The sequence below is a fragment of the Cherax quadricarinatus genome, chromosome 26, assembly GCF_038502225.1.
Source record: "Cherax quadricarinatus isolate ZL_2023a chromosome 26, ASM3850222v1, whole genome shotgun sequence".
Lineage (NCBI taxonomy): Eukaryota > Metazoa > Arthropoda > Malacostraca > Decapoda > Parastacidae > Cherax > Cherax quadricarinatus.
Genome location: NC_091317.1, coordinates 5,505,979 through 5,533,172, shown reverse-complemented (window position 1 = coordinate 5,533,172; position 27,194 = coordinate 5,505,979). Strand labels below are relative to the sequence as shown.

Sequence of the window (27,194 nt, the reverse complement as noted above, 5' to 3'; positions counted from 1 at the left end):
GGTGCTACTATGCTTTCATACATTCCCTTCTTTGCCTCCATAGATAACGTTTTTTGTCTCCACATATACCTCAATGCACCACTCGCCTTTTTTACTTCATCAATTCTTTGATTAACCTCATTCTTCATAAATTCATCTGCTGACACATCAACTCCCAAACATCTGAAAACATTCATTTCTTCCATACTCCTCCTCCCCAATTTGATATCCAAATTTTCTTTATCTAAATCATTTGATACCCTCATCACTTTACTCTTTTCTATGTTCACTTTCAGCTTTCTATCTTTACACCACACTCCCATATATATATATATATATATATATATATGTATATATATATATATATATATATATATATATATATATATATATATATATATATATATATATAATATATATATAGATATATATATATATATATATATATATATATTATATATATATATATATATATATATATATATATATATATATATATATGTATGTATATATATGTATGTATATATATACAGTGGACCCCCGCATAGCGACTTTAATCCGTGCAAGAGGGCTGGTTGTTATGCGAAATGTTCGGTATGCGAATGAATTTTCCCCATAAGAAATAATGGAAATCAAATTAATCCGTGCAAGACACCCAAAAGTATGAAAAAAAAATTTTTACCACATGAAATATACATTTTCCTACACACAAAGAGAAGGATACGTGCACAATAGTAGAGTAGTACATGCACAATATATATTGTGCATGTACTACTCTACTAAATGAAGAATAAATGACACTTACCTTTATTGAAGATGCAGCAATGACTGATGAGACACTGTGTCCTGGGAGTGCCTTTTCCTCCTGAGTACTGTAGGTCCTGTTTGGCATTTTCTTCCAGAACAGGCCTTATCACACTGTGTATGCCACTATGATTCTTAAATCTCTCAAACCAACCTTTGCTGGCTTTAAATTCACCAATATGAGCACTAGTTCCAGGCATTTTTCCCTGTTCACCTGGGTGTTAGTCAACTGGTGTGGGTTGCATCCTGGGAGACAAGATTAAGGACCCCAATGGAAATAAGTTAGACAGTCTTCGATGACACTGACTTTTTTGGGTTATCCTGGGTGGCAAATCCTCTGGGGTTAATTGTTTCTTGGTATTCTCAATAAGCCACACCAACAACGGTGCTACAGCAGCAGCACCAGCTGACGGTGGTACAGCAGCAACAGACGATGCTACAGCAGCAACAGACGATGCTACAGCAGCAGCAGATGATGCTACAGCAGCAACAGACGATGCTACAGCAGCAGCAGACGATGCTACGGCAGCAGCAGACGATGCTACAGCAGCAACAGATGATGCTACAGCAGCAGCAGACGATGCTACAGCAGCAGCAGACGATGCTACAGCAGCAACAGACGATGCTACAGCAGCAGCAGACGATGCTACAGCAGCAGCAGACGATGCTACAGCAGCAACAGACGATGCTACAGCAGCAGCAGACGATGCTACAGCAGCAGCAGACGATGCTACAGCAGCAGCAGACGGTACTACAGCAGCAGCAGCAGCAGCTGACAGTGCAGCAGCAGCTGACAGTGCAGCAGCAGCTGACAGTGCAGCAACAGCAGCTGACAGTGCAGCAGCAGCTGACAGTGCAGCAGCAGCTGTACCACCAATAGTAGCGATGGTTGATTGGGGTTTATTATACAACCTGGCCAGCTCGGAGACACGCACTCCACTTTCATACTTATCAATGATCTTTTTCTTCGTCTCTATAGTAATTCTCACCCTTATTGCTGTAGGGTTGGCACTAGAAGCTTTCTTGGGGCCCATGGTCACTTATTTTCCAGAAAAAAATCACCAAAAACACTGTAATAATATGAAATGTTCCGATTGTATGCTTGGATGTTACCGCGGAGGCTGGCTGGTAAACAATGCCACCGACGGAACATGTGAGCGTGGCTCAGGCCGCACATTGGACGCGTCTCGGACGAAGAGCGGTGAGCGGGTTTTTGGGCGGTATGCGAGGCAAAATTTTTGCGAAAAAAGCGAGCGGTATGCGGATTGTACGGTATGCGATGCGTGCAGTATGCGGGGGTCCACTGTATAATATATATATATATATATATATATATATATATATATATATATATATATATATATATATATATACACACATTTATATAGCAGGAGAATATATCCTAATCATAACACTCACCAATTTGACTGGAGATTAATGTGTATCATACTCAGAAAACCTCACTGTCTATGAAAATAACACTGGCCAGGTTACAACATAAGACTTATCCGAGGCTCCTGGAGCTGTCTTGTCCAGTTGCCTGATATCTCAAGTTATGCAGGAATGCACATCCAACAATTTCGCCTCCTATTTGAGAGGTGTCAACCCAATTTTACCTCTAGAGCACGAAAATTCTTCACATTATTAATTAACGTCTGTTGCTCTCAATTGAAAACAAACAATCATGGCGAGTGTCGTCTGCGCAGGTGCAGCTTCCCATTTTTTATGACATCAATTTTATTAAATACAGTATGGCCATCTATATACATATAACTATTGTATTTCTGGAAAATATATACAGTATTTTCCACAGTACGTATCATGTTTGTTGCTTTTCCATATCTAAGTCAAATTTTTTATATATGAGGTGTTACATATATTTGTATACAGTATGAAAAATCAGTATACAGCTAAAGTATGTTTTTATTAAAATATGTGTATAAATGCTGTTCTGAAACATTTTTAACCTAGGTTCAAATGTTCAGTTGACCTTCCTATCAGCAGTGTATCATATGTTTATCTCTGGTAGAATATGATCACATTTATCAAGTAAGTTTAAATAATTCATACAGAGAATTTTCTCATAGTAAACAAATTCTGGTATTGACGGTGTGTTGCCTTCATTTAATCGAGCTGCCTATTTAGTGCGCTGATGCAAAGAAAAGCCCATCATCACGTGTGCGTGTTTGCTTGCTTGCTTGCTTTAACTTGCTCCTCCAGTTATACCATATCAGAGATTCTTTTATTTTTTTTCACAAAAATAGTTTTTCAATTACTAAGGCAATAACTGTCTTACTGTATATTACCTCTTCCCCATTAAAATGTAAATACAATAATTTTTTATTTAGATTTGGTTTGTTTCTCATAATATAATTTACAGACTTGAGTGAGGTACTGTATTTAGTTTATAATGGGCATTCCTCAATATGTTCTGCTGAACCTTACCAATTGCCGCCTCCCAGTACTGGATTGCTGCGAGCATGCTAACTTGTCATTGTGCATGTCTCTAGGCTATTGCGTCGAGACTTCAGCCCCAGTGAGCTTACCGGTTTCAACAATACTGGCAACGTTTGTAAGTTGGTCATATTGTTTCGTAATGCAGTTCTGTATTGTTTGTAATGTCATTCTTCATGTACTTTTGTCCAGTTTTATTATGTGTATGAAATAGTTTTATATGATGGTTTACATTTTTGAAATGCTTTAATTCCAGATATTGAAGTTTTTATGTGAATCCCATAAGTAATACTGTACTTACTACTACAGTACCCTGCAACATAAATAAACTGGACATTCCAAGATGATACAGCATTCTCCTGTCATACAACATCTTGAATTTAATGATATGAAGTTCAGATGCTCAGATTAATGGTTAAATATTAGAGCTAGTATTTCAAAGTATTATATGACTTGAAATTGCTGGTCTTTAACATTGAGATTAAACTGTAACATATCTTTTGTCATGATTTTGTTAATTTTTTACCCTCTGTTTTTTTTTTTTTTTTTTTTTATTTTTCTTTTTTTTTTTTTTTTTTTTTTGCTTGATGATGATGTAGTTGGCATCGTGATGCTTGTTTGTGTGTTTAGTTAAATATTAGGTATGTGATTACCAATGCCACAATAATCATTATAATGTAATAGCAGTTGTTTATCTTGTGTAAACTTCTTTTTAAAGGATGCATTTTGTAAAGAGGTTAAGTAGACCTGTCACTGTTTATATACTGTAATCTTTGATGTTCCCAGGGAAATCAGAATATTGCATGAATTTGATAGGAATTGAGTATTGTACTTTTTATTATTTTATTTACACACTTGAAATATTTGTATTTGTTGTGTGATATGTAAAGTTTTGTGTGAGCTCTTCAGCATTTATTTTTTATTTGTCATAAAATATCTATTTTTAAAAATGTAACCTCTGTAGGAACAAGAGTGAATTGTTATCACATGATTTGCTTTACATCACAAATTATCTCTAAAGCTTTCCCACATGCTGCACTGCATGAAGGATCACTATTAGACTCTCTCCACTTGATAAATGGGGCAAAGCTAGATTGATCTGTACACTACTCTGATTATCTTTATTAATTATCTTCATTATTCACCTGCAGATATTCACTCATATCAAAGAATATGTTTTGTTTTGCTTGAAAAAATGTAGTGTTAATTTCACAGTAATTTTTGTTATACACTTTTGTTAAAAGAAATAACAGTGTGTAACAATATTTCTTCACTGAGTATTAAAAGGATATGAGACTGTTTCTCATTTTGATTGATTACTCTCTTTTCTTCTTTTTATAATAGCTTTTTATAAATATAGTACATATATATCAGTAGGTAGGAGACCATACAAAAGTCTAATCATACGAGATTTGTAGCCAAAGTTAAGTCAGACAAAGGATATTATTTGGGTAATAAGGGAAGTAAGTGTAAAAATGTATAGCCTCTAAAGCATATATAGAGAATTTGCATATTATAACAAATTGTAGTTTACATAGACATACCATAATTCCTAAATTGTTCTTGACAAGAAACCTTAGTGACTCTAGACTAGTGTATTGTACTTGGTAGCCATTAAAATTACTGAAATCAGTATTCAGTCAGTTGCGAAGGCTTTCAACTTTTCTGCAATGATCTTGTTTTATATAGATTTTTAATTTATCAAAAAAAAAAAAAAAAAAAAAATTCAAGTGCAAGTGTTTCATCATATAATAACAAATTCAACTCTTATAATTTATGGAGCCAGTGTTAATCATTATAAAAGCTTCATATATAATTGTTAAATATATAATATTTGCAAGTGTAAGTAATGTGTACAGGTGAGTAATACAGTATACTGTTTAAAACATAATTCATACCTCATGCTGCAAAGAAGAATTACTACATTACTAACTTTCATCTAATTTCCTGCTACCTTATCATTAAACGTTGGAGATGGGCTTGCAACTAGTGTCTTGTATCATCCTTGGTGTATTAACCTTCTCTGTGCTGCAATATAAATATTCTGCAGCATTAAACACTCGTACAGAGCTTGTAACATAATTTTTGTAGGCTGCCATTTTATCTTGAATGATCTTTTATATTTTGAATGTCATTGTAATAATTTTCCAAGTGTATAACAAAATTACTTGTTAGTAACATTCTCACTTTCAGGCATTAATTGCATATCAAAGCTTAGGGGAGAACTTTGTTAACACTATTGTTGACAGCCACTTCAGAAAATTTTGAGTAGACCTACCTCTGATACTGCAGTGATAAACTTGTTTTCTTATGATGACGCTATCAGCCTCACAAATATCTTTTCAGTACATTACAAGTAATTCCAGCAGAGTAGGTCCCTGGGCATTAGTGCATGTACAGTACTGATATAGAACAACAGCAGCACCTCTATATAAATGCTTTTCACCTGAGGCAGTTCAAACACAAGTTGCACTCTACATGTACACATAAGTTGCAGTCAAACCTAACCTAAAGTTCAGAGAAAACACTGTAGATGATGTTTTCATTATCATGCAGTGACTCATGACTTGACAGTGATCAAAGACTAACTGAAATGCCATCTCAGTTTTCTTTTCCAAATTGTGGGTAAGCTGTAAATTGTTTCAACTATTGTATTGTGATATTTGTTCTTTTGTATAAGTTATATACTGTAAAAGTTAATAAAAAGTAAGCAAAGATAAGAGCAGAGTGTGACATTGTTTGATAAACTTTCAACTAAAGTTGACATCTGAATGTTATCAAAGAAAAAACTTTAATGGGAGAAATGCATATGCTTTTCCATGGTTGTGATGTTATTGGGCACCACCCACCCTATAAAATATGCAATTCTTTCTCCTTTTATGATATACTGTACTTGTTTTGTCAATCCAGAAAAGACTGCTTCATCTCTACATTTTTGGTGTTGTGTACTAGCTTCATTAAATGCATCATCATTTCTTAAAATCTCTGTTAAAAATATTATAATTATGAAAGTTTCTCATTTATTCCATTACTATAGTGGACCCTCGGTTATCGGCCGTTCCGAATATTGGCCAACTCAGTTATTGCCTGGATTTTTGGCCGAAATTTTATTATGGTTATCGGCCATTATTTCACTTATCAGCCGTACTGGATGCTTCCACCCGCCCGCCCGCTAGCCGCTCGCGCATTCGTGAGTCAGTCTGGCTGTGTCTCTGGGCGAGTGAGGAAACTTCTGCTCATTCATCCAAACGTTTTGCTATAATCCATTGTTTTTTGTGGTTATTGGTTGAGTGCAACTGTGAAATAAGCAACCATGGGCCCAAAGAAAGTTCCTAGTGAAGTTCCTTTGATAAAGAAAGTGAGAAACATGATGAAATATAAGAAAGAAGTTACTGAAAAATATGAGAGTAGTGTGCTGGTGCTGGAGCTTGCCAGGATGTATGGGAAATCCAAATCAGCAGTTACTTCCATCCTGGCAAAGAAAGTAGAAATCAAGGAGCTAATGTTGCAAAAGGGGTAAATTTGCTAACAAAACAAAGGTCACCAATAATGGAAGATATGGAGAAGTTATTGTTTTTGTGTATCACTGAAAAACAATTAGCAGGAGATAATACAGGTCCGCCATCACAAATCCGGCAATCAGTTATTCAGTTCCTTCAGTTATTCGGCACTAATTTTGGCTAGCATAATTTCAAATTTCCAGGGTCGCCACACCAACCTGCTGCTACTGTTTGGTGGCGCTACTTGCTGCAGAAGTCATTCCAATTTCTTTTTCTCCATTTATTGTTATAACCTGCTTGCTTTTAGCCCTAGCCATGGTTCCAATGAATAAAATAAATGCTTCTCATTATGTAAAGCACCTACACAGTACATTATCCATTAAAGATAAGGTGGCTTTGAAGCCACTGTCGGTTTCCATGAGCTCAGTATCATGATGCAGGAGAATATGCTGTATTATTATGCTAATATGTGATTTCGTGTATAGGGCAAGGAGGAATAACATCTTGTAGGAGTGAGGAAGAGCCAGTTGTGAGTGTGGGGGAAGTTCGTGAGGCAGTAGGTAAAATGAAAGGGGGTAAGGCAGCCGGGATTGATGGGATAAAGATAGAAATGTTAAAAGCAGGTGGGGATATAGTTTTGGAGTGGTTGGTGCAATTGTTTAATAAATGTATGGAAGAGGGTAAGGTACCTAGGGATTGGCAGAGAGCATGCATAGTTCCTTTGTATAAAGGCAAAGGGGATAAAAGAGAGTGCAAAAATTATAGGGGGATAAGTCTGTTGAGTGTACCTGGTAAAGTGTATGGTAGAGTTATAATTGAAAGAATTAAGAGTAAGACGGAGAATAGGATAGCAGATGAACAAGGAGGCTTTAGGAAAGGTAGGGGGTGTGTGGACCAGGTGTTTACAGTGAAACATATAAGTGAACAGTATTTAGATAAGGCTAAAGAGGTCTTTGTGGCATTTATGGATTTGGAAAAGGCGTATGACAGGGTGGATAGGGGGGCAATGTGGCAGATGTTGCAAGTGTATGGTGTAGGAGGTAGGTTACTGAAAGCAGTGAAGAGTTTTTACGAGGATAGTGAGGCTCAAGTTAGAGTATGTAGGAAAGAGGGAAATTTTTTCCCAGTAAAAGTAGGACTTAGACAAGGATGTGTGATGTCACCGTGGTTGTTTAATATATTTATAGATGGGGTTGTAAGAGAAGTAAATGCGAGGGTCTTGGCAAGAGGCGTGGAGTTAAAAGATAAAGAATCACACACAAAGTGGGAGTTGTCACAGCTGCTCTTTGCTGATGACACTGTGCTCTTGGGAGATTCTGAAGAGAAGTTGCAGAGATTGGTGGATGAATTTGGTAGGGTGTGCAAAAGAAGAAAATTAAAGGTGAATACAGGAAAGAGTAAGGTTATGAGGATAACAAAAAGATTAGGTGATGAAAGATTGAATATCAGATTGGAGGGAGAGAGTATGGAGGAGGTGAACGTATTCAGATATTTGGGAGTGGACGTGTCAGCGGATGGGTCTATGAAAGATGAGGTGAATCATAGAATTGATGAGGGAAAAAGAGTGAGTGGTGCACTTAGGAGTCTGTGGAGACAAAGAACTTTGTCCTTGGAGGCAAAGAGGGGAATGTATGAGAGTATAGTTTTACCAACGCTCTTATATGGGTGTGAAGCGTGGGTGATGAATGTTGCAGCGAGGAGAAGGCTGGAGGCAGTGGAGATGTCATGTCTGAGGGCAATGTGTGGTGTGAATATAATGCAGAGAATTCGTAGTTTGGAAGTTAGGAGGAGGTGCGGGATTACCAAAACTGTTGTCCAGAGGGCTGAGGAAGGGTTGTTGAGGTGGTTCGGACATGTAGAGAGAATGGAGCGAAACAGAATGACTTCAAGAGTGTATCAGTCTGTAGTGGAAGGAAGGCGGGGTAGGGGTCGGCCTAGGAAGGGTTGGAGGGAGGGGGTAAAGGAGGTTTTGTGTGCGAGGGGCTTGGACTTCCAGCAGGCATGCTTGAGCGTGTTTGATAGGAGTGAATGGAGACAAATGGTTTTTAATACTTGACGTGCTGTTGGAGTGTGAGCAAAGTAACATTTATGAAGGGATTCAGGGAAACCGGCAGGCCGGACTTGAGTCCTGGAGATGGGAAGTACAGTGCCTGCACTCTGAAGGAGGGGTGTTAATGTTGCAGTTTAAAAACTGTAGTGTAAAGCACCCTTCTGGCAAGACAGTGATGGAGTGAATGATGGTGAAAGTTTTTCTTTTTCGGGCCACCCTGCCTTGGTGGGAATCGGCCGGTGTGATAATAAAAAAAAAAAAAAAAAAAAAAAAAAAAAAAAAAAAAAAAAAAAAATAAAAAATAAAAATCAACACTACAGTTTATTTGCCTATCACAACTGATCTAATATGACATAATAAACAATATAAATAACATAAAACATGTTAAATACTCCAAAATAAATAATATTTGGCATAACACCGAACAGTTCGACGGAGGTATGAAGAGGATATGGTATACAAATACCATACTCCTATCCCTGTCTTGGGGGCTTATATTAGAGAAAACGCCTCTTCTAGGGGGGCTCCTTGTTGTGGTGAAGAGGCTCTTGGTCTGAGGAATTATACCTGTCGGTCTCCTTCCTCAGACCGAACCTAATTACCCCCCAATCCCCCCTTCCCTATCCCATCCTCCCCTTTTTCCTTTCCTCCTCCTCCTCCCCACCCCTCCCTTTTTCCCTTCCTTTTTGGCCTTTGGGATTTTTTCCCACAAGCACGCTAGTTCCTAGGTAGGGGAAAGGGTACCGAGGTCCATCCCATCCCATCGAGGTTCTTGGCGGTGGCGTAGTTTGCCGTGGAATCTGGATTGCCTGGGGATGTCCCAATCCCTCTCCGGTATCCCGGAGGGTGACTTTGGGTGTCTCTCGGGCGACGGGTGTATCTCTGGAAGCCACCTTTCGGATTGTGGGGGGGGGTGGTGGCCGAAGGAGGTTTGCTTTGTGGCGGATATCTGGCCGCCCTCTCTTTTGTCCACCGAGGTAGCTCGGCAGATGTGAGGTTGCTATCCCGGATTGCTGGTTTACTGGCATGTTGGGTAGGGTATGACACGGGTTCCATGCTGCATCTACGCTACTTGCGGTGCTGAGGTCCTCTTGGGCGTGGAGGGAGATTTCTGACTCTTTTATTTATCCTAGGAACTATCCCTCCCTGGTCCCCCCTTTTTTTATTCTTTTTTTATTTTTCTTTTCTTTCTTTCTTTTTTCTTAAAAACAAAAAGAAAGAAGTAACCTAACCATGGAGAACCAAATCCATGAACCTGCTACCCCCGGGCTCCTTATTGTTACCGGACCCCTTCTTGATACCGCACCCCGTTCTGACCCCGCCTCGTCTTTGGACCACTCTTTGGACACTCCTTATGCCTCTGTACCTCTTGCTGGTGCTGTTTCCTCACCCGCTTCAGGTACTGAGGTCTCGACTGACTCCTTCGATTTATCTGACCTCTGCTCTCCTTTGACTATGCTTTCGGCCTCTCCCTCTATGGTGCGGCAATTTTCGAATCGCCGGTCCATTCCACGTCGGACCAACTCTGGTCCCATGCCTAAACGCCAACGACAATTACCTGCTGATGATACTTCTCCACCTTCTCGTTCTTCTCAGAAAAGATCGACACGTCCTGCACTCCCTTTCCACGCTCAGTTTCAGAATGCACAATGGACTAAATTCTTCACTTTACGACCGACTTCCTCTACTGCCTATCTTTCCGACCAAAGTATTGGCAAGGCACTCCTATGCCATGTTGGTAAAGATATTTCTTTTCATGCTCTTAAGAGCGGTACGCGCATCATCACTGTACAGAATGCTACCCAAGCTCATGATCTTTCTCTTCTTTCCCATATAGATACTGTTCCTGTCACTATTGAAAAACATCATTCCCTCAATTTCTGTAGTGGTACCATCCATAGTTCAACAAAATTGGCAATGACATTCACCAGCTGGACTCCATCTCCCAATCCTCAAGTAGACACTTACGTTCTTCCTGCCCGCGGGCGGAGACGATACCCTAGCAATGTGGCTCGTTTAACTTTTGACAGCTGTGAACTCCCATCCTCGGTTTATGTAGCAGGACATCGGTTACAAGTTCGAAAAGTGATCCCTACACTGCAACACTGTAGAAATTCCTGGCAATTTGGCCATCCAGCGGAATATTGCAGATCTATAGCTGAATGCCCAGTCTGTGGTGCCGATGACCATTCAGATACGTCTTGCAATCGACCTCCCTCTTGCCTTAATTGTCATGAGGCTTACCCTTCATACTCTCGCCATTGCCAAGTCTACTTAAATAAGCGGGAAATCCATTACCTCAAAGAGGCAGAAGGTCTCCCTTATGCCATGGCAGTTTCTCATCTCCGCCTCCAAGGGAGACTACCTCGTGTTTCTTATTCCCGTGTTTCAAAACGTCCCCCCACTTCTGGGGTCCCATCTTCTGCAGCCTCCTCTGTGGTTACCTCTCCCATAGTCACTCCTTTATCTAATTCTTTTGCTGTCCTAGGCTCAGATGTCTCTACTTCAATGCCTCAGTCTGTTCTCGCTTCTTCGTGTTCTCTCTCACAAGCCTCAGTATCGACGAGATCTCGTACGACACCTCCTCCCAATCGTCCCTCTACTTTTCAGAAGTCAAAAAAAGGTCCTTTAACCTCTCCTTCCCTTCTTCCTCCTCTTACCTTCCCTGTCTCTGTACTGGGTTCTTCCCCTCTCACTGGCTCTGTTACAAGTGTAGAGGTTCACCCTCCTCCTCATAATGTTCCTTCCTCCCCTGCCCCCTCCCAAGTTTCTTCCTCTTCTGCCACCTCCCAGGTTTCTGCCTCTTCTGTCCTCTTCCACGCTTCTTCTTCAGTTCCCTCCACCCTTTCGCCTCCCCCCCTACCTTGGTACAGTCCATTACAGTTCCAATCTTTACTCATCCTTCCCATACCATCTCCAATATTGTCTCCGATACGATGTCTCTGAATTCCAAAACACTTGAAGCAATCTCTGAATATATTGCAGAGACCAAACCATCAATGGACACTGATCCACCCTCTGTTCCTTCTCTCTCCTCTCCTCCATCTGCGCAACTCCTTTCTTCACAGCGCACCATTCCTTCGCTGCTTGAACGTTTTCCACTGCCTCTGCATGTGGACTTTTCTAACCCCTCTAGTCCGTAGGAACCCTTACCTGCGGATTTCAGGTATCTTTATCATTGCCAATCATGGCCTATTTACAGTGGAATGTATGCGGCCTCAGGGGTAATCGGGGTGAGCTTCAGATGTTACTCTCCCAGTTTTCCCCTGTTGGTGTTTGCTTACAGGAACCAAAATTACACTCTGCTGTTATCTATCCCATCTCAGGCTATAATTTATTGTATTCTTCAGATCCTTTTCCTGATGGGACCTTTAATGAAAGTGCCCTTCTTCTATGCACCGATATTCCGTACCATCAGCTATTTGTTTGTACTTCGCTGCATTACACAGCAGCCCGTATCCACTTGCATAGGTGGTATACGCTCTGTTCTTTATATCTCTCTCCTTCTCGGGCATTATCTATTCCGGATATTGCCTTTCTTGTTTCGTCATTACCGCCACCGATTCTGTTACTTGGCGATTTTAATGCCCATCATTTCCTCTGGGGGGGGGGGGGGTCTCACTGTGATTCCATGTTTTAAATACAGGTACTCACACCCATTTTGATCCTCGGACTCACTCACTCTCTCTTGCATGGATCTCTCAGTCTGCTCTTCCTCCGCCGCATTAGACTTCACCTGGTCTGTTCTCCCGGACAGCAATCATTTCCCAATCATTCTTACTTCCCCTTCATATTCACCACCTCTTAGTATCCCATGCTGATCAGGCAAATTGGAGCCTTTACTCACAACTAACTCGTCCTCCGTTTTAACCGCAGCTTCTCATTCTATACCCCAAACTTCGAGCAGGCATTCTCAGAAATGTGTGCCTTGGTGGTCTCCTGCATGTGCTCGTGCAGTACGTTTGAAATGCTCTGCATGGGGCAGGTACCGGTACAATAGAATCACGGAGAGACTTCTTGATTTTAAGCAGAGGCGTGCGATTGCTCACCGTGTCATCCATGACGCTAAATGCACTTGCTGGTGAGATTATGTCTCCACCATCACCTCTGCTTCCTCTATGAGTGCAGTCTGGAAAAAAGTACGAAAACTGAGTGGTAAATATTCTCCTGACCCGGCTCCTGTTCTGCGAGTTGCCGGTGTTAATATAGGAAACCCACTAGATGTTGCCAATGAAATTGGCAATCATCTGGTCTGTATTTCTCAGGGGCTCCATCTATGCCCCTCGTTTCTTTCCTCAAAGTCTGCCAGAGAGTTAGCACCCTTGGACTTTTCTTCTCTCAGAGAAGAACAGTATAATGTGCCTTTTACACTTCAAGAACTGGAGGCAACACTCTCAGCTTGCCGATCATCGGCAGCTGGGCCCGACGACATTCATATTCGTATGCTACAACATTTACATCAGTCAGCCCTTGCAGTCCTATTATGCCTTTTCAATCTTATTTGGTCACAAGGAGTTCTTCCACAGCTGTGGAAATCTGCCATTGTTCTCCCTTTCCGCACAGCAGGCACTACAGGACATGAAGCCTCCCACTATCGTCCCATTGCTCTTACCAGTGCAGTTTGCAAAGTGATGGAACGCCTGGTAAATAGACGTTTAGTGTGGTATTTAGAGACACACAACAGTCTCTCCACTCGTCAATATGGCTTTCGTAAGGGACGTTCTACCATAGACCCCTTACTTTGCTTGGATACGTATGTTCATAATGCCTTTGTGAATAACCACTCAGTTATTGCCATATTTTTTGACCTTGAGAAGGCATATGACACAACTTGGAGGTATAATATTTTAGCCCAAGCCCACTTCTTAGGCCTCCGAGGCAATCTACCATCCTTCCTTAAGAACTTTTTAACTGACAGGCATTTCCGTGTTCGGGTTAATAATGTGCTCTCCCTGGACTTTATCCAAGCTGAAGGTGTCCCCCAGGGATGTGTTCTGAGCACAACACTTTTTCTCCTTGCTATAAATGATTTGGCCTCTAGTCTTCCATCAAATATTTGATCATCACTCTATGTTGATGACTTCGCTATTGCCTGTGCAAGCGCTGACTGTCACCTCATTACAGTTTCTCTGCAGCATGCGGTCGACCGTGTTTCCAATTGGGCCACCACACATGGGTTTAAATTTTCCAGCACCAAAACTCACCAAATTACTTTCACTAGACGCTTTGTCATCTCCGATCATCCTTTGCACCTCTATGGCTCCTGTATCCCTGAACGTGATAGTCAGGTTTCTGGGCCTCCTCTTTGATCGTAGGTTATCCTGGAAACCTCACATTACCTCTCTGAAGGCAACTTGTCACAGCCGGCTGAACCTTCTTAAAACCCTTGCTCATCTTTCATGGGGCGCTGATTGTCGAACTCTCCTTTGCCTACAATCCACCCTCATTTTATCGAAACTTGATTATGGTGACCAGATCTATTCAGCGGCCTCTCCTGCTACTCTCTCTAGCCTTAACCCCCATTCATCACCAAGGATTACGCTTATGCCTTGGTGCTTTTCGCTCTTCCCCTGTTGAGAGCCCCTATGCAGAAGCGTACGTTCCATCCTTATCCAATCGCTGTGATGCCTATTGCCTTCGCTACTATGTACGCTCTCATGATCTCCGCAATCCTTCCATTTATAGAATGGTCACTGATATTAGTAGACATTCTTTATTTGTTCGCCGCCCCTATTTACTCTGTCCCTTCTCTCTTCGTCTACATTCGCTCTTGTCTTATATTCAGTTACCACCTTTCTATGTTCATGTAGCATCTCATTTTTCCCTACCCCCCTGGGAAGTTCCAGCTGTTCGAGTCTGTTCTTTCTCTCTCCCTTGCTCGAAAGCCCAACTGCCTATGGTCGCTTCCCGCTCTCTTTTTCTTGACCACTTCCACTCTCATTGTCATGCCATTGCAGTGTACACAGATGGCTCTAAGTCATCTGACGGCGTAGGATTCGCAGCAGTGTTTCCGGACAGCGCCATACGAGGGCATTTACTATCTTCGGCTAGTATTTTTACTGCTGAATTGTATGCCATTCTTGCAGCACTTATCCGTATTACATCTATGCCTGTGTCATCATTTGTGGTTGTCTCAGACTCCCTTAGTGCTTTTCAGGCTATACAGAAATTTGATACAGCTCACCCCTTACTCCTCCGTATCCAACTTTCGCTACGCCGCATCTTTACCAAGCATAAATTATTGTTTTTTGTTGGGTCCCTGGTCATGTTGACGTACAGGGTAAGGAACAGGCAGACACTGCTGCGTGGTCAGCAGTACATGACCTTCCAGTTTCATATAGAGGTATTCCATTTATGGACTCTCTTGCTTCAATAGCTTCCCACCTTCACACCCGTTGACAACAACGTTGGTCTACTATGCTCGGTAACAAACTTCAATCTATTAAACCGAGTATAGGTTACTGGCCGTCTTCTTGTCACCAGTGTCGAGGTTGGGAGACTACTCTCTCCCGTCTTCGCATTGGCCATACTCGTCTTACTCATGGATATCTCATGGAGAGGCGCCCTGCTCCTCTCTGTGAGAATTGTCAGGCTCCATTATCGGTCAGCCACATTCTGTTGGACTGTCCACTTTATCAATGAGCACGCAGAATTTACCTCCATCGTCGTCTTCACTCGGTACTCTCTCTTTACCTTCCCTTCTCGCTGATGGACCCACCTTTCATCCGGACTCTCTCATTGACTTTTTGACAACAACTGACTTCACAAACTCTGATGCCTTCAGCTCTTTCTACCTCAATCTCTTGCTACCCTCTAACCCCTGCACTATCCCCTGCCCCGCTGTTTTCTGTAACCTACTGATCATCCCTACCCCCTTCTGCCGCCCAATACCCTTGCTTCCTTCCCTTCCCTGTAGCGCTGTATGGCCCTTGTGGCTTAGCGCTTCTTTTTGATTATAATAATAATAATAATAATAATAGAGAAAACGGACTATAGCACAGGGCTAACTGTGATATACACTCATACTGCACCATAAACCTGAAACAAAAAAGTTATTTTCTCTCTACAGATTATCACACATAGCAGCATGTGTGTAGAGAACCTAGGATAACCTAAAGTCAACGTGGCTTATTTCTAGTACCTGGCTTGGGTTAGCCATATATGATTTTTGGTAAATATTCTATTCCCAGCCAGGGTAGAAACATTGGGCGTGTTACTTTACACCTGTTGTCTATGTTTACCCATCAGTAAATGGGTACCTGGGGGTTAGCCGACTAGTGTGGGTGTTATCCTGGGACACTGACCTAATTTTCTTGAAATACTCTGCATAACAAGCAGAGTATTTCAACATTAACACCCCTCCTTCAGAGTGCCTGCACTCTGAAGGAGGGGTGTTAATGTTGCAGTTTAAAAACTGTAGTGTAAAGCACCCTTCTGGCAAGACAGTGATGAAGTGAATGATGGTGAAAGTTTTTCTTTTTCGGGCCACCCTGCCTTGGTGGGAATCAGCCAGTGTGTTAATAAAATAAAAAACAAGCGGCTTTCTATATAGTAATATGCCACTGATGTCAGCTAGGCCTGTATACCTTGTACATGTACGTGTAGTAAATAAAGATATTATTATTATTATTATTATTATTATTATTATTATTATTATTATTATTATTATTATTATTATTATTATTATTATTATTATTATATTATTTTCTCAGTTGTTTGTTGGGTTATCTTATTGAAACTTGGGCAATGTATGATGGAAAAATACTTCTTAACATACACCAAAAATGAAAGAAATCAGACCATAAGTAATGAAGTTCACTTCTCCATTAGCGGAGTTCACTTCTCAGCCATTAGCTGCCGCTTAGCGGTATATTTTTGTATGGTTTTTATGGTTATATTCTCATTTTTTCAGTCTCATTTGATAGATTGAAAGACATATTACAGAAATAGATATGATTTTGATTGCTTTCATGATGAAAAGTACCTTGAAATTGCGCTCACAGTAGCAAAAATCTTCTAATCTTTAGCGAAGCTCAAGAGTAAACAAATGATGTCACCGTCCAATACCTGTCTGCCTCCCAGTCCAAATTCCAATATGCAGTCAAGAATGGCTTGACATTATTTATACAATTATTACAATAATGCAGCAGTCTGCATAATTTTTTTTTTATTATTTTTTTTATTATCACACTGGCCGATTCCCACCAAGGCAGGGTGGCCCGAAAAAGGAAAACTTTCACCATCATTTACTCCATCACTGTCTTGCCGGAAGGGTGCTTTACACTACAGTTTTTAAACGGCAACATTAACACCCCGCCTTCTGAGTGCAGGCACTGTACTTCCCATCTCCAGGGCTCAAGTCCGGCCTGCCGGTTTCCCTGAACCCCTTCATAAATGTTACTTTGCTCACACTCCAACAGCACGTCAAGTATTAAAAGCCATTTGTCTCCATTCACTCCTATCAAACACGCTCACGCATGCCTGCTGGAAGTCCAAGCCCCTCGCACACAAAACCTCCTTTACCCCCTCCCTCCAACCTTTCCTAGGCCAACCCCTACCCCGCCTTCCTTCCACTACAGACTGATACACTCTTGAAGTCACTCTGTTTCGCTCCATTCTCTCTACATGTCCGAACCACCTCAACAACCCTTCCTCAGCCCTCTGGACAACAGTTTTGGTAATCCCGCACCTCAGTAAATCTAATCCCGCATAACAGTAAATCTATTTTTTTGTGAATAAAAGTTCCAAATGGTAAGTAAGAGTAATATAAGAAGGGCCTGTAGCCATGACTAATGAACAGAGAAGATGTTACTTTAGTGCCAGGAATGTCTGCATTGTTTATTCTGGACCCTATTTTGAAATTGGCATCTGTTAAAATTTGTGTGAAATTGGCCAAATTGCCAAATTCTGACCACTTTATTGGGTAGTTGAAGTAGTGAATGGGCGGTTTCTTGTACTCAATTGACAGACTAGAAGTAAATAAGTTTATTCAGGTATACACAAATACAGTTACATAGATTATCATACATAGCAGTGTCTGTATAGAGAACCTAGGATAACCCAGAAAAGTCAGACAGACTTATTTCCAGTACCTGGCTTGGGCTTGCCATATATGATTTTTGGTAAGTATTTTTTTCTCGGTTGTTTGTTGGGCTATGTTATTGAAACTTAGGCAATGTATGATGTAAAGATGCTTCTTAACATACACCAAAAATAAAAAAGATGGATGATAAATAAGGGAGTTAGTAAGTAAGTAAGTAAGTTTATTCAGGTATACACAAATACAGTTACATAGAATTATCATACATAGCAGCATATGTGTAGAGAACCTAGGATAACCCAAAAAAGTCAGACAGAGTGACTTATTTCCATTGGGGTCCTTTTACCTTATTATTATAATATAAAGGTTATAATATTTTCTTATTCTACAATGAAGATAACATCTTATTATCATACTAAAAAGACTATCTACTACACGAGGATCATTAAGACTATCTACAATACGAGGGTCTTTACTAGGAATAAGGTAAAATTTACACGTATGTTAGCTAAAAAATAGAAAATCATTCCCCTCCCTTTCTGTAGCTACATTCATCAGACACCTTTTGGCACTCTTCTTGAACTGGTTCATGCTATGACTGGCTTTGACATGTGCGGGCAGTCTGTTCCATTCCTTTATTGCTGTACAATAAAAGGTGTTTGAAGCCTGGCCAATGACTGTGGGTACTACAAAGTTGTGCTCTCTCCCCCTAGTACTATGACTGCTTTGGTTCCCAACCTTGACAAAATTGACAGCAAGATATTCTGGACATTGTTTGTGAGCAATTTTATGAACATGGCATTAGCCGCCTCTTTGCAGTATATTTTCATATGGTTTTTATGGTTGTATTCTCATTTTTTAGGCTCATTTGATGGATTAGAAGATATATTACAGAAATAGACATGATTTTGATTGCTTTCATGACGAAAAGTACCTTGAAATTAAGCTCAAAGTAGCGGAAATATTCGATTTTTGCCGATGTTCAATGAACTTTGTGTAAGTCAAGTTAGTTAATTTTATTAAGTGTATTCTACCCTAACCACTCTGTAATCCGGCACACTACAGGTCCCAATGATGCCGGATTTGTGATGGAGGACCTGTATTATGGAGTCGATCATTTGTGAAAAGACAAGGCAGTTGCACGTGGATCTCGTAAAGAAAATGCCTGGAATGAGTCCTGCTGTTATTGAACTTAGGGCCAGCAAAGGCTGGTTTGAGAGATTTAAGAAGCATAATGACATACACAATGTTGTAAGGCATGGTGTGGCTGCAAGTTCTGACAAATGTGCAGCTGAAGCATTTGTTGATGAATTCCAAGGGTACGTAGAGGCTGAAGGATTCCTCCCTCTAACAAGTGTTCTGTTGTGACGAGACAGGTCTCTTTTGGAAGAAAATGTCAGAGGACCTACATCATGCAGGAGGAAAAGGCACTGCCAGAACACAAGCCTATGAAAGACAGGCTTACTCTTTAGTTCTGTGGTAACGCTACTGGGGATTTCAAAGCGAAGCCTTTAATGGTGTATCACTCTGAAAATCCCAGAGTGTTCAAGAAAAACAATGTCATCAAGAGTAAATTGTGTGTTGTGGAAAGCTAATAATAAGGCATGGGTCACAAGGCACATTTTTATTGAATGGGTTCATGAAGTGTTTGGCCCCAGTGTGAAAAAATACCTCCTTGAAAATAAATTGCCACTCAAGTGTCTCCTGGTACTGGACAATGTTCCTGCTCATCCTCCAGACTTGGAAGACCAATTGTTTAGTAACTTCAGTTTTATACCTAACACCACTCCTCTCATCCAGCCCATGGACCAGCAGGTCATTTCTATCTTCAAAAAACTCTACACGAAAGCAGTGTTTCAAAGGTGCTTGAAATGAACTCGGACACTGACTTGACCCTGAGAGAGTTCTGGAGGAATTGCTTCAGTATCCTCCATTGCATAAGCCTTATAGGTAAGGCTTGGCAGGGAGTGACTTCCAGGACTTGGAACGCTGCTTGGAGGAAATTGTGGCCAGAATGTGTCCTCGACAAGGATTTTGAAGGGTTTGGGGCTGACCCTGAAAACCCTATGCCTGTTATGGAATATATTGTGTCTTTGGGGTGTCCATGGGGTTGGAGGTTAGTGGCAAGGATGTGGAAGAGTTGGTGGAGGACCACAAGGAAGAGCTAACCATTGAAGAGCTGCATGAGCTTCATCTGCAACAGCAACAGACCACAGCTGAGGAAATTGCTTCACAGGAGGAGAAAGAGAGAGGGGAGAATATGCCTTCTTCAGTGATTAAGGATATTTGTGCAAATTGGAGGGAGGTGCAAACTTTTGTGGAGAAATGTCACCCTGACCAAGCTGAAACAAGTCATATCTGCAACATGTTCAGTGACAAAACCTTGTCCTACTTCAGGGAAATCTTAGATTCCAGAAACAGACTTCTCTGGACAGTTTTTTGAGTGACAGAGCTGCAGTGACTCTCAAGCTAGTCCTAGTGACAGTAAAAGACAAAGAAGGGACATAACCCCAGAGAGGGCTTTGATACCTAAGTCCTTATGGAGGGATATTCCCCTTCCAAACAATAATCAGTCCTCCCACTTTCCTCCTCCCTGTCTTCCATAAGCCAACAAGGATCTTCAATAAAGGTATGTAATAGTAATTTAAATGTTAATTTATTTATTTTATTTAGTTCTCATTGTTTTGTGTATGTAAAACTATAATTAATCTTAAAAAAAATGTAATTTTTTTTAATATTTTTGGGTGTCTGGAATGGATTAATTGTATTTGCATTAATTCTTATGGGAAATATTGTTTCGGTTTTCGGTCATTTCGGTTTTAGGCCGACCTTTTGGAACGGATTATAGCCAATAACCGAGGGTCCACTGTACTTGGTAAATTCATCTTGTTTGATATATATATAATCATTAATATATGTTCAATACTTTAATCATTCCTAAGTTACTTTACAATATCTAATATTTTTGGTGATCCGCATCATTACTCAATATCTAATTATGACAAATTTCCAGTAGTATCTCCAAGTTTCTAGTGTTCTCTATATTCTTCCCTCACTGCTATGTACAGTACTTCAAGATAAATGCTGCATACAGGTCTCCTTCAACATTCACAAGGGTTAGGGGATCAAGAACCTTGTGAATGTTGAAAAATTGCGAATGTTTGGTGCCCCAGTATATTGTAGGGAAATATAATACAATACTGCTTCCTTAACCTATTGAACCATGAACAGTCATAAAACACCTGAAAACATCTTAAAATATTGTACTAGTTCCAGCCCTTTAGTAAAGAAGCTGAGAAAAACTATAGAATTCAAGAAAGAACTCATAGCAGAGTACCAAAGTGGAAGAGGAAGAGAGAGGGGAGAATGTGCCTTCTTCAGTGATTCTATGATATGTACAATACTAAAACAGCATAAGTCGATAAAGGCCAGCGATAAAGTGTAGCATTAACTGTAGCAAGTAAATTAAGCAATTAATCATTAGAAAAAGGACAGCATGAACCTAACTCCTCCAATGTTGTTGGAGTTATACAGGGTGACGGACAACACCTCTGTCTCTAGTCTCTACTGCCTCTGATGCCGCCTCCACCACCACTATGTACGGCTTATGTTTCAGTGGCCCTTATACACCCAACAACAACAACAACACAGCAACACTCGTGACATAATGACGTATTTTATTCATTCTAGAGTATATATGTTTCTATGTTATTAATATTGTTTATTATGTCATTGCTCTCTCCCCCTAGTACTATGATTGCTCTCTCCCCCTAGTACTATGATTGCTCTCTCCCCCTAGTACTATGATTGCTCTCTCCCTCTAGTACTATGATTGCTCTCTCCCCCTAGTACTATGATTGCTCTCTCCCCCTAGTACTATGATTGCTCTCTCCCCCTAGTACTATGATTGCTCTCTCCCCCTAGATGAATTGCGATAGATAAATAAGCCCTAGAGTTGATATTAGTGTCATATAGAAGGACTATCTTGTCCCATCTCCGAACAAACATTGCCACCCCCCACAATTCCTAAGATATGTAATGACATGTTTTAAATATGATTGGGCAACTGAGAATTCGCGAATGTTCGAAGCCCACAAAAGTGGAAAACACGAATGTTAAGGGAGACCTGTATTCATGTTCTTCTGGTTGTATTTTATATGTTTTTACAATTTTCTTCTAATTTTTACTTTATCTTTCCTAATTGTTTTTACCATTGTTTAATATATAATAATAAGTCAATAGTTTCCAGAGGAATGGAGTGAGTAATGTACCTTTTTGTATTGTAATAATATATTCTCTATCTTCATAGGTATCTGGCCATCTGAAGAAATACTTACATATTACTGCCTCAATAATCTCAAAATATTCTCTGGAAAATCTGTGTTAGAACTTGGAGGAGGCATGACCTGTTTGGCAGGCATGCTGGTAAGTTTTTTTTTCTATAATAGTTTGCTTAGTTTACCACTTATTAGGATGAATGTAAGGTAACTTCTAAGAACTCATGATTTTTTCTTATCCTTGGCATAACATTTATGTAAGTAAAATAGTGTAAGGTGATTCAGGTACAGTGCCAGGATACATATTTTACAATCATGCAACAAATTAAAGATGGAACTTAGATGATTTTAACCCTTTCACTGTTGGTGCTGTAGTACTATGCCAGAATTCTAGCATTTTCAAATCTAGTGGGAGAAAGCTAGTAGACCTACATATGAGAGAATGGGTCTGAGTGGTCAGTGTGCATAGTATAAAAAAATCCTGCAGCACACAGTGCATAATGAGAAAAAACTCCGACTGTGTTTTTGGTTTAAAGCACTGACTTTGCGGTGTATTTTCATATGGTATTTATGGTTGTTTTCTCATTTCCTTGGTCTCATTTGATAGAATGGAAGATATATTACAGAAATAGAAATGATTTTGAATGGTTTTCAGAATAACAGTACCTTGAAATTGAACTCAAAGTAGCAGAAATGTTCGGTTTTTTGCTGATGTTCAAGAGTAAACAAATCACGCCACATGTCCAATGCACATCAGTTGATAAGTCTAATATTCTTTCACAAATGTGCTGATATTATTTACTGCATTTTTACAATAATGCAGTAGTCTGCATAACAGTAAATCTTCTATTTTTTGTGTGAATAAAAATTCAAAATGGAAAGCAGGTGTAATGTAAGAGGGGGTCTGGAGACATGACTAATGAACAGAGAAAATGTTATTTTAATGCTAGAAATGTCTGCATTGTTTATTCTGGCCCCTATTTTGAAATTGGCCTTACTTGAAATGAATATGAAATTGGATAAATTATCAATTTCTGATCACTTTATTGGGTAGTTGAAATCAATAAATGAGCAGTTTCTTGTACTCAACCGATAGAACAGACGGAGTTCTAGCGAAATAGCTATGAATTTGGTCGACTGGAACAAAGGAATTGGCCAAAAATAGGGCTCAAAGTGGGCAAAATTGCCAATTTGTAACTATCGCCAAGATTGCTGATTTCGCTAGAGTAATTCCGTAATTTTACTATCAAATGTCGTCCTTTTGGTGTCATTACCACCAGGAATAGATTCTCTATCACTTCATAAGATATTTTTTTTTCGACACCGAGAGCAAGTTTGTGAGTCGGGGTCTCAACAGTGACAGGGTTAAGCGAGTTTATGGGGCAGCTATTTCTTAGTACTTCCTTTTGGAAAGTTAGAAATTTCATTTATGAATATCATATACAGTGGACCCTTGGGTAACGGCGACATCGGCTAACGCCAAAATCAGATAGCAGCACGTTTTTGCATCAAAATATTGGCTTGGCTAACGCCCAAGAACTTGGTTAAGGGCATTTGTCCTGAACGTGTCCGCGTGGCCTGAGCCCATGTAAAGCCAGTGTGCCATTGTTTACAAGCCAAGGAGGACGATTCCTCGTGTACATGCGATATATTTTGTATTACAGGTCTCCCTCAACATTCGCGTTTTCAACTTTCACGGGATTCACACATTCGCGAATTCCCAACCACCAAATTCCCAGCCTCCAAATTCCCAGCCGCCAGATCATATTTAAGTTTCCTGCTACCTGCGAGTCCCTACTACCCTCCCTCCAACCCCCGCAACTGGCAGCCAGCCCTCCCACCAGTGTGGTGAGTGTTTTGTTTGTTCATTATTTGCTATTAAACTACAGTATAAATAATGTAAACCCATTCATGACTGCATATTGGAATGGCTATTCAGACAGGTATTGGACGGTGACATGTGTTTACTCTTGAACACAGCAAAGAATCAAACATTTCTGCTGCTGGTAATAATAACAATAGTAATAATAATAATAATAATAATAATTATAATAATAATAATTATAATAATAAATACGCTAGAATTGAAGAAGGAAATTGTACAAAAATAGGAGGGAGTGGTTGACACATCGTCAGTCAGTGTGGCTTTGTTTATGCTGGAGTGAGCATTAGTCTCAGTGCTTTTCCAAACATTTCACAATAATTCATTGTTTGGTGCTTGTAGATTGAGTGCGACTGGAGTGGTAGAGGCAGTGGTTGAGGAAGCGGTTGAGGCAGTGGGTGAGGAAGTGGGTGAGGCAGTGGGTGAGGCAGTGGTTGAAGCAGCGGTTGAGGAAGCGGTTGAGGAAGCGGTTGAGGCAGTGGGTGAGGCAGTGGGTGAGACAGTGGGTGAGGCAGCGGTTGAGGCAGAGGTTGAGGCAGTGAGTGAGGCAGTGGTATTTAATAACATACATGTTATTAATAATAATAATAATACATGTTATTAATAATATGTATTATTATTTATAACATGTTATTAAATACCACTGCCTCAACTGCTGCCTCTACCATTGCCTCACCCACTGCCTCACCCACTGCCTCACCCACTGCCTCACCCACTGCCTCAACCGCTTCCTCAACCACTGCCTCTACCACTCCAGTCGCACTCAATCTACAAGCACCAAACAGTGAATTATTGTGAAATGTTTGGAAAAGCACTGAGACTAATGCTCACTCCAGCATAAACAAAGCCACACTGACTGACGATGTGTCAACCACTCCCTCCTATTTTTGTACAATTTCCTTCTTCAATTCTAGCGTATTTATTATTATAATTATTATTATTATTATTATTATTATTATTATTATTATTATTATTACTATTACTATTGTTATTATTACCAGCAGCAGAAATGTTTGATTCTTTGCTGTGTTCAAGAGTAAACACATGTCACCGTCCAATACCTGTCTGAATAGCCATTCCAATATGTCTCAACTGCTGCCTCACCCGCTTCCTCAACCACTGCCTCTACCACTCCAGTCGCACTCAATCTACAAGCACCAAACACAATGAATTATTGTGAAATGTTTGGAAGAGCACGGAGACTAATGCTCACTCCAGCATAAACAAAGCCACACTGACTGACGATGTGTCAACCACTCCCTCCTATTTTTGTACAATTTCCTTCTTCAATTCTATTGTATTTATTATTATAATTATTATTATTATTATTATTATTATTATTATTATTATTATTATTATTATTATTATTATTATTATTATTATTGCTTCTACTATTGTTATTATTAGCAGTAGCAGAAATGTTTGATTCTTTGCTGTGTTCAAGAGTAAACACATGATGTCACCGTCCAATACCTGTCCGAATAGCCATTCCAATATGCAGTCATGAATGGGTTTACATTATTTATACTGTAGTTTAATAGCAAATAATGAACAAACAAAACACTCACCACACTGGTGGGAGGGCTGGCTGCCAGTTGCGGGGGTCGGAGGGAGGGTAGTAGGGACTCGCAGTGGTCGAGGAAGTGGAGGCATTGGTGGAGGCAGTGGTATTTAATAACATATATGTTATTAAACCATAACATGTATGTATGTATTTAGTACAATTTATGACGTTTTCATGTATTTTATGATTGTTCATGTTTCAACAAATTAAGAAGTATTGTATTATATTTCCTTACAATATATTTGGGCACCAAACATTCGCGATTGTTCAACATTCGCGAGGATCTTGATCCCCTAACCCTCGCGAATGTTGAGGGAGACCTGTATTCTATTATTTTTAGTGCTTGTAACTGCTAAATAAGCCACCATGGGGCCAAAGAAAGCCCTGTGGTAAAAAAGGAAAGAAGCACAATAGAATTCAAGAAACAACTTGTAGCAAAGTACCAAAATGGAGGAGGAAGAGAGGAGTGAATGTGCCTTCTGCAGTGATTCAGTGATTTTACGATATGTGCGATACTAAAGCAGCAGGTATCGATAAAGGCTATAGTGCCGGCTAGCGATAAAGTGTAGAATTAACAGTGTAGCAAGTAAGTTAAGCGAGTAAGCGATAGAAAAATGACACGAAAGTAACTCTCCAGTGTTGTTGGATGTGCATCGGGCCACTGAACATAAATCCAGCCTGCTATCTTCCACCACTCTAAACCTCTGCCAGCATCTCCTCCATCAAACTAACTAATTAAACTAACATCTCCTCCAAGGTAAGTGTAAATATAAAAGTGTAAGTATAAAAGTAAATGTAAGTGTAAATATAAAAGCACCCTAATGGAAATACATAAGTCACTCTGACTTTTTTGGATTATCCCAGGTACTTTACACACATGCTGCTATGTATGATAATCTATTTATGTAACTGTATTTGTGTATACCTGAATAAACTTATTTATTTATAAATTACAATGTAAATATTTCTTATTTATAAATTACATACATTTGTTAAAGTGTGATAGTGTTGGTGGGTTCTGCTTGTGCCTCCTCCACCACCACTATGTATGGCTCCCCTCAGTGGTCCTTATAAACCAAACAACAACACTTCCATCACTTTACTCCTCTCATACATTATGACATATTTTATTCATTCTAGAGTACAGTGGACCCCCGCATAGCGAACTTAATCCGTGCAAGAGGGCTGGTCGTTATGCGAAATGTTCGCTATGCGAATTAATTTTCCCCATAAGAAATAATGGAAATAAAATTAATCCGTGCAAGACACCCAAAAGTATGAAAAAAAAATTTTTTTACCACAAAAAAATGTTAATTTTAGTACACACAAACTGAAAAAGGCATGCACAATTACATGACACTTACTTTTATTGAAGATCTGGTGATGATTGATGGGATGGGAGGAGGGGAGAGAGAGTGTTAGTGTTTAGAAGGGGAATCCCCTTCCATTAACACTTGAGGAGGCAAGTCCTTTTCCGGGGTTACTTCCCTTCTTCTTTTAATGCCACTAGGACCAGCTTCAGAGTCACTGGACTTCTTTCTGTCCATAGAGCTCTGTACCTCCCGTTCCTTTACGATTTGTCTAAAATGGGCCATAACATTGTCATTGAAATAGTCACCAGCACGCCTTGCAACAGCTGTGTCA

At 40.0% G+C, this 27,194-nt stretch overlaps 1 protein-coding gene across 2 annotated transcripts in view; it reads left to right on the top strand.

Annotated features, from left to right (window-relative positions):
• Window positions 1–27,194, top strand: part of LOC128691637 (calmodulin-lysine N-methyltransferase) — a 158,422-nt gene that overhangs the window by 60,645 nt on the left and 70,583 nt on the right. For both annotated transcript variants that reach the window (XM_053780475.2, XM_053780474.2), the window contains exons 3-4: window positions 3,294–3,355; window positions 22,137–22,252. In XM_053780475.2, coding sequence (XP_053636450.1) covers window positions 3,294–3,355; window positions 22,137–22,252 — 178 coding nt within the window. The remainder of the gene's footprint in view (window positions 1–3,293; window positions 3,356–22,136; window positions 22,253–27,194) is intronic.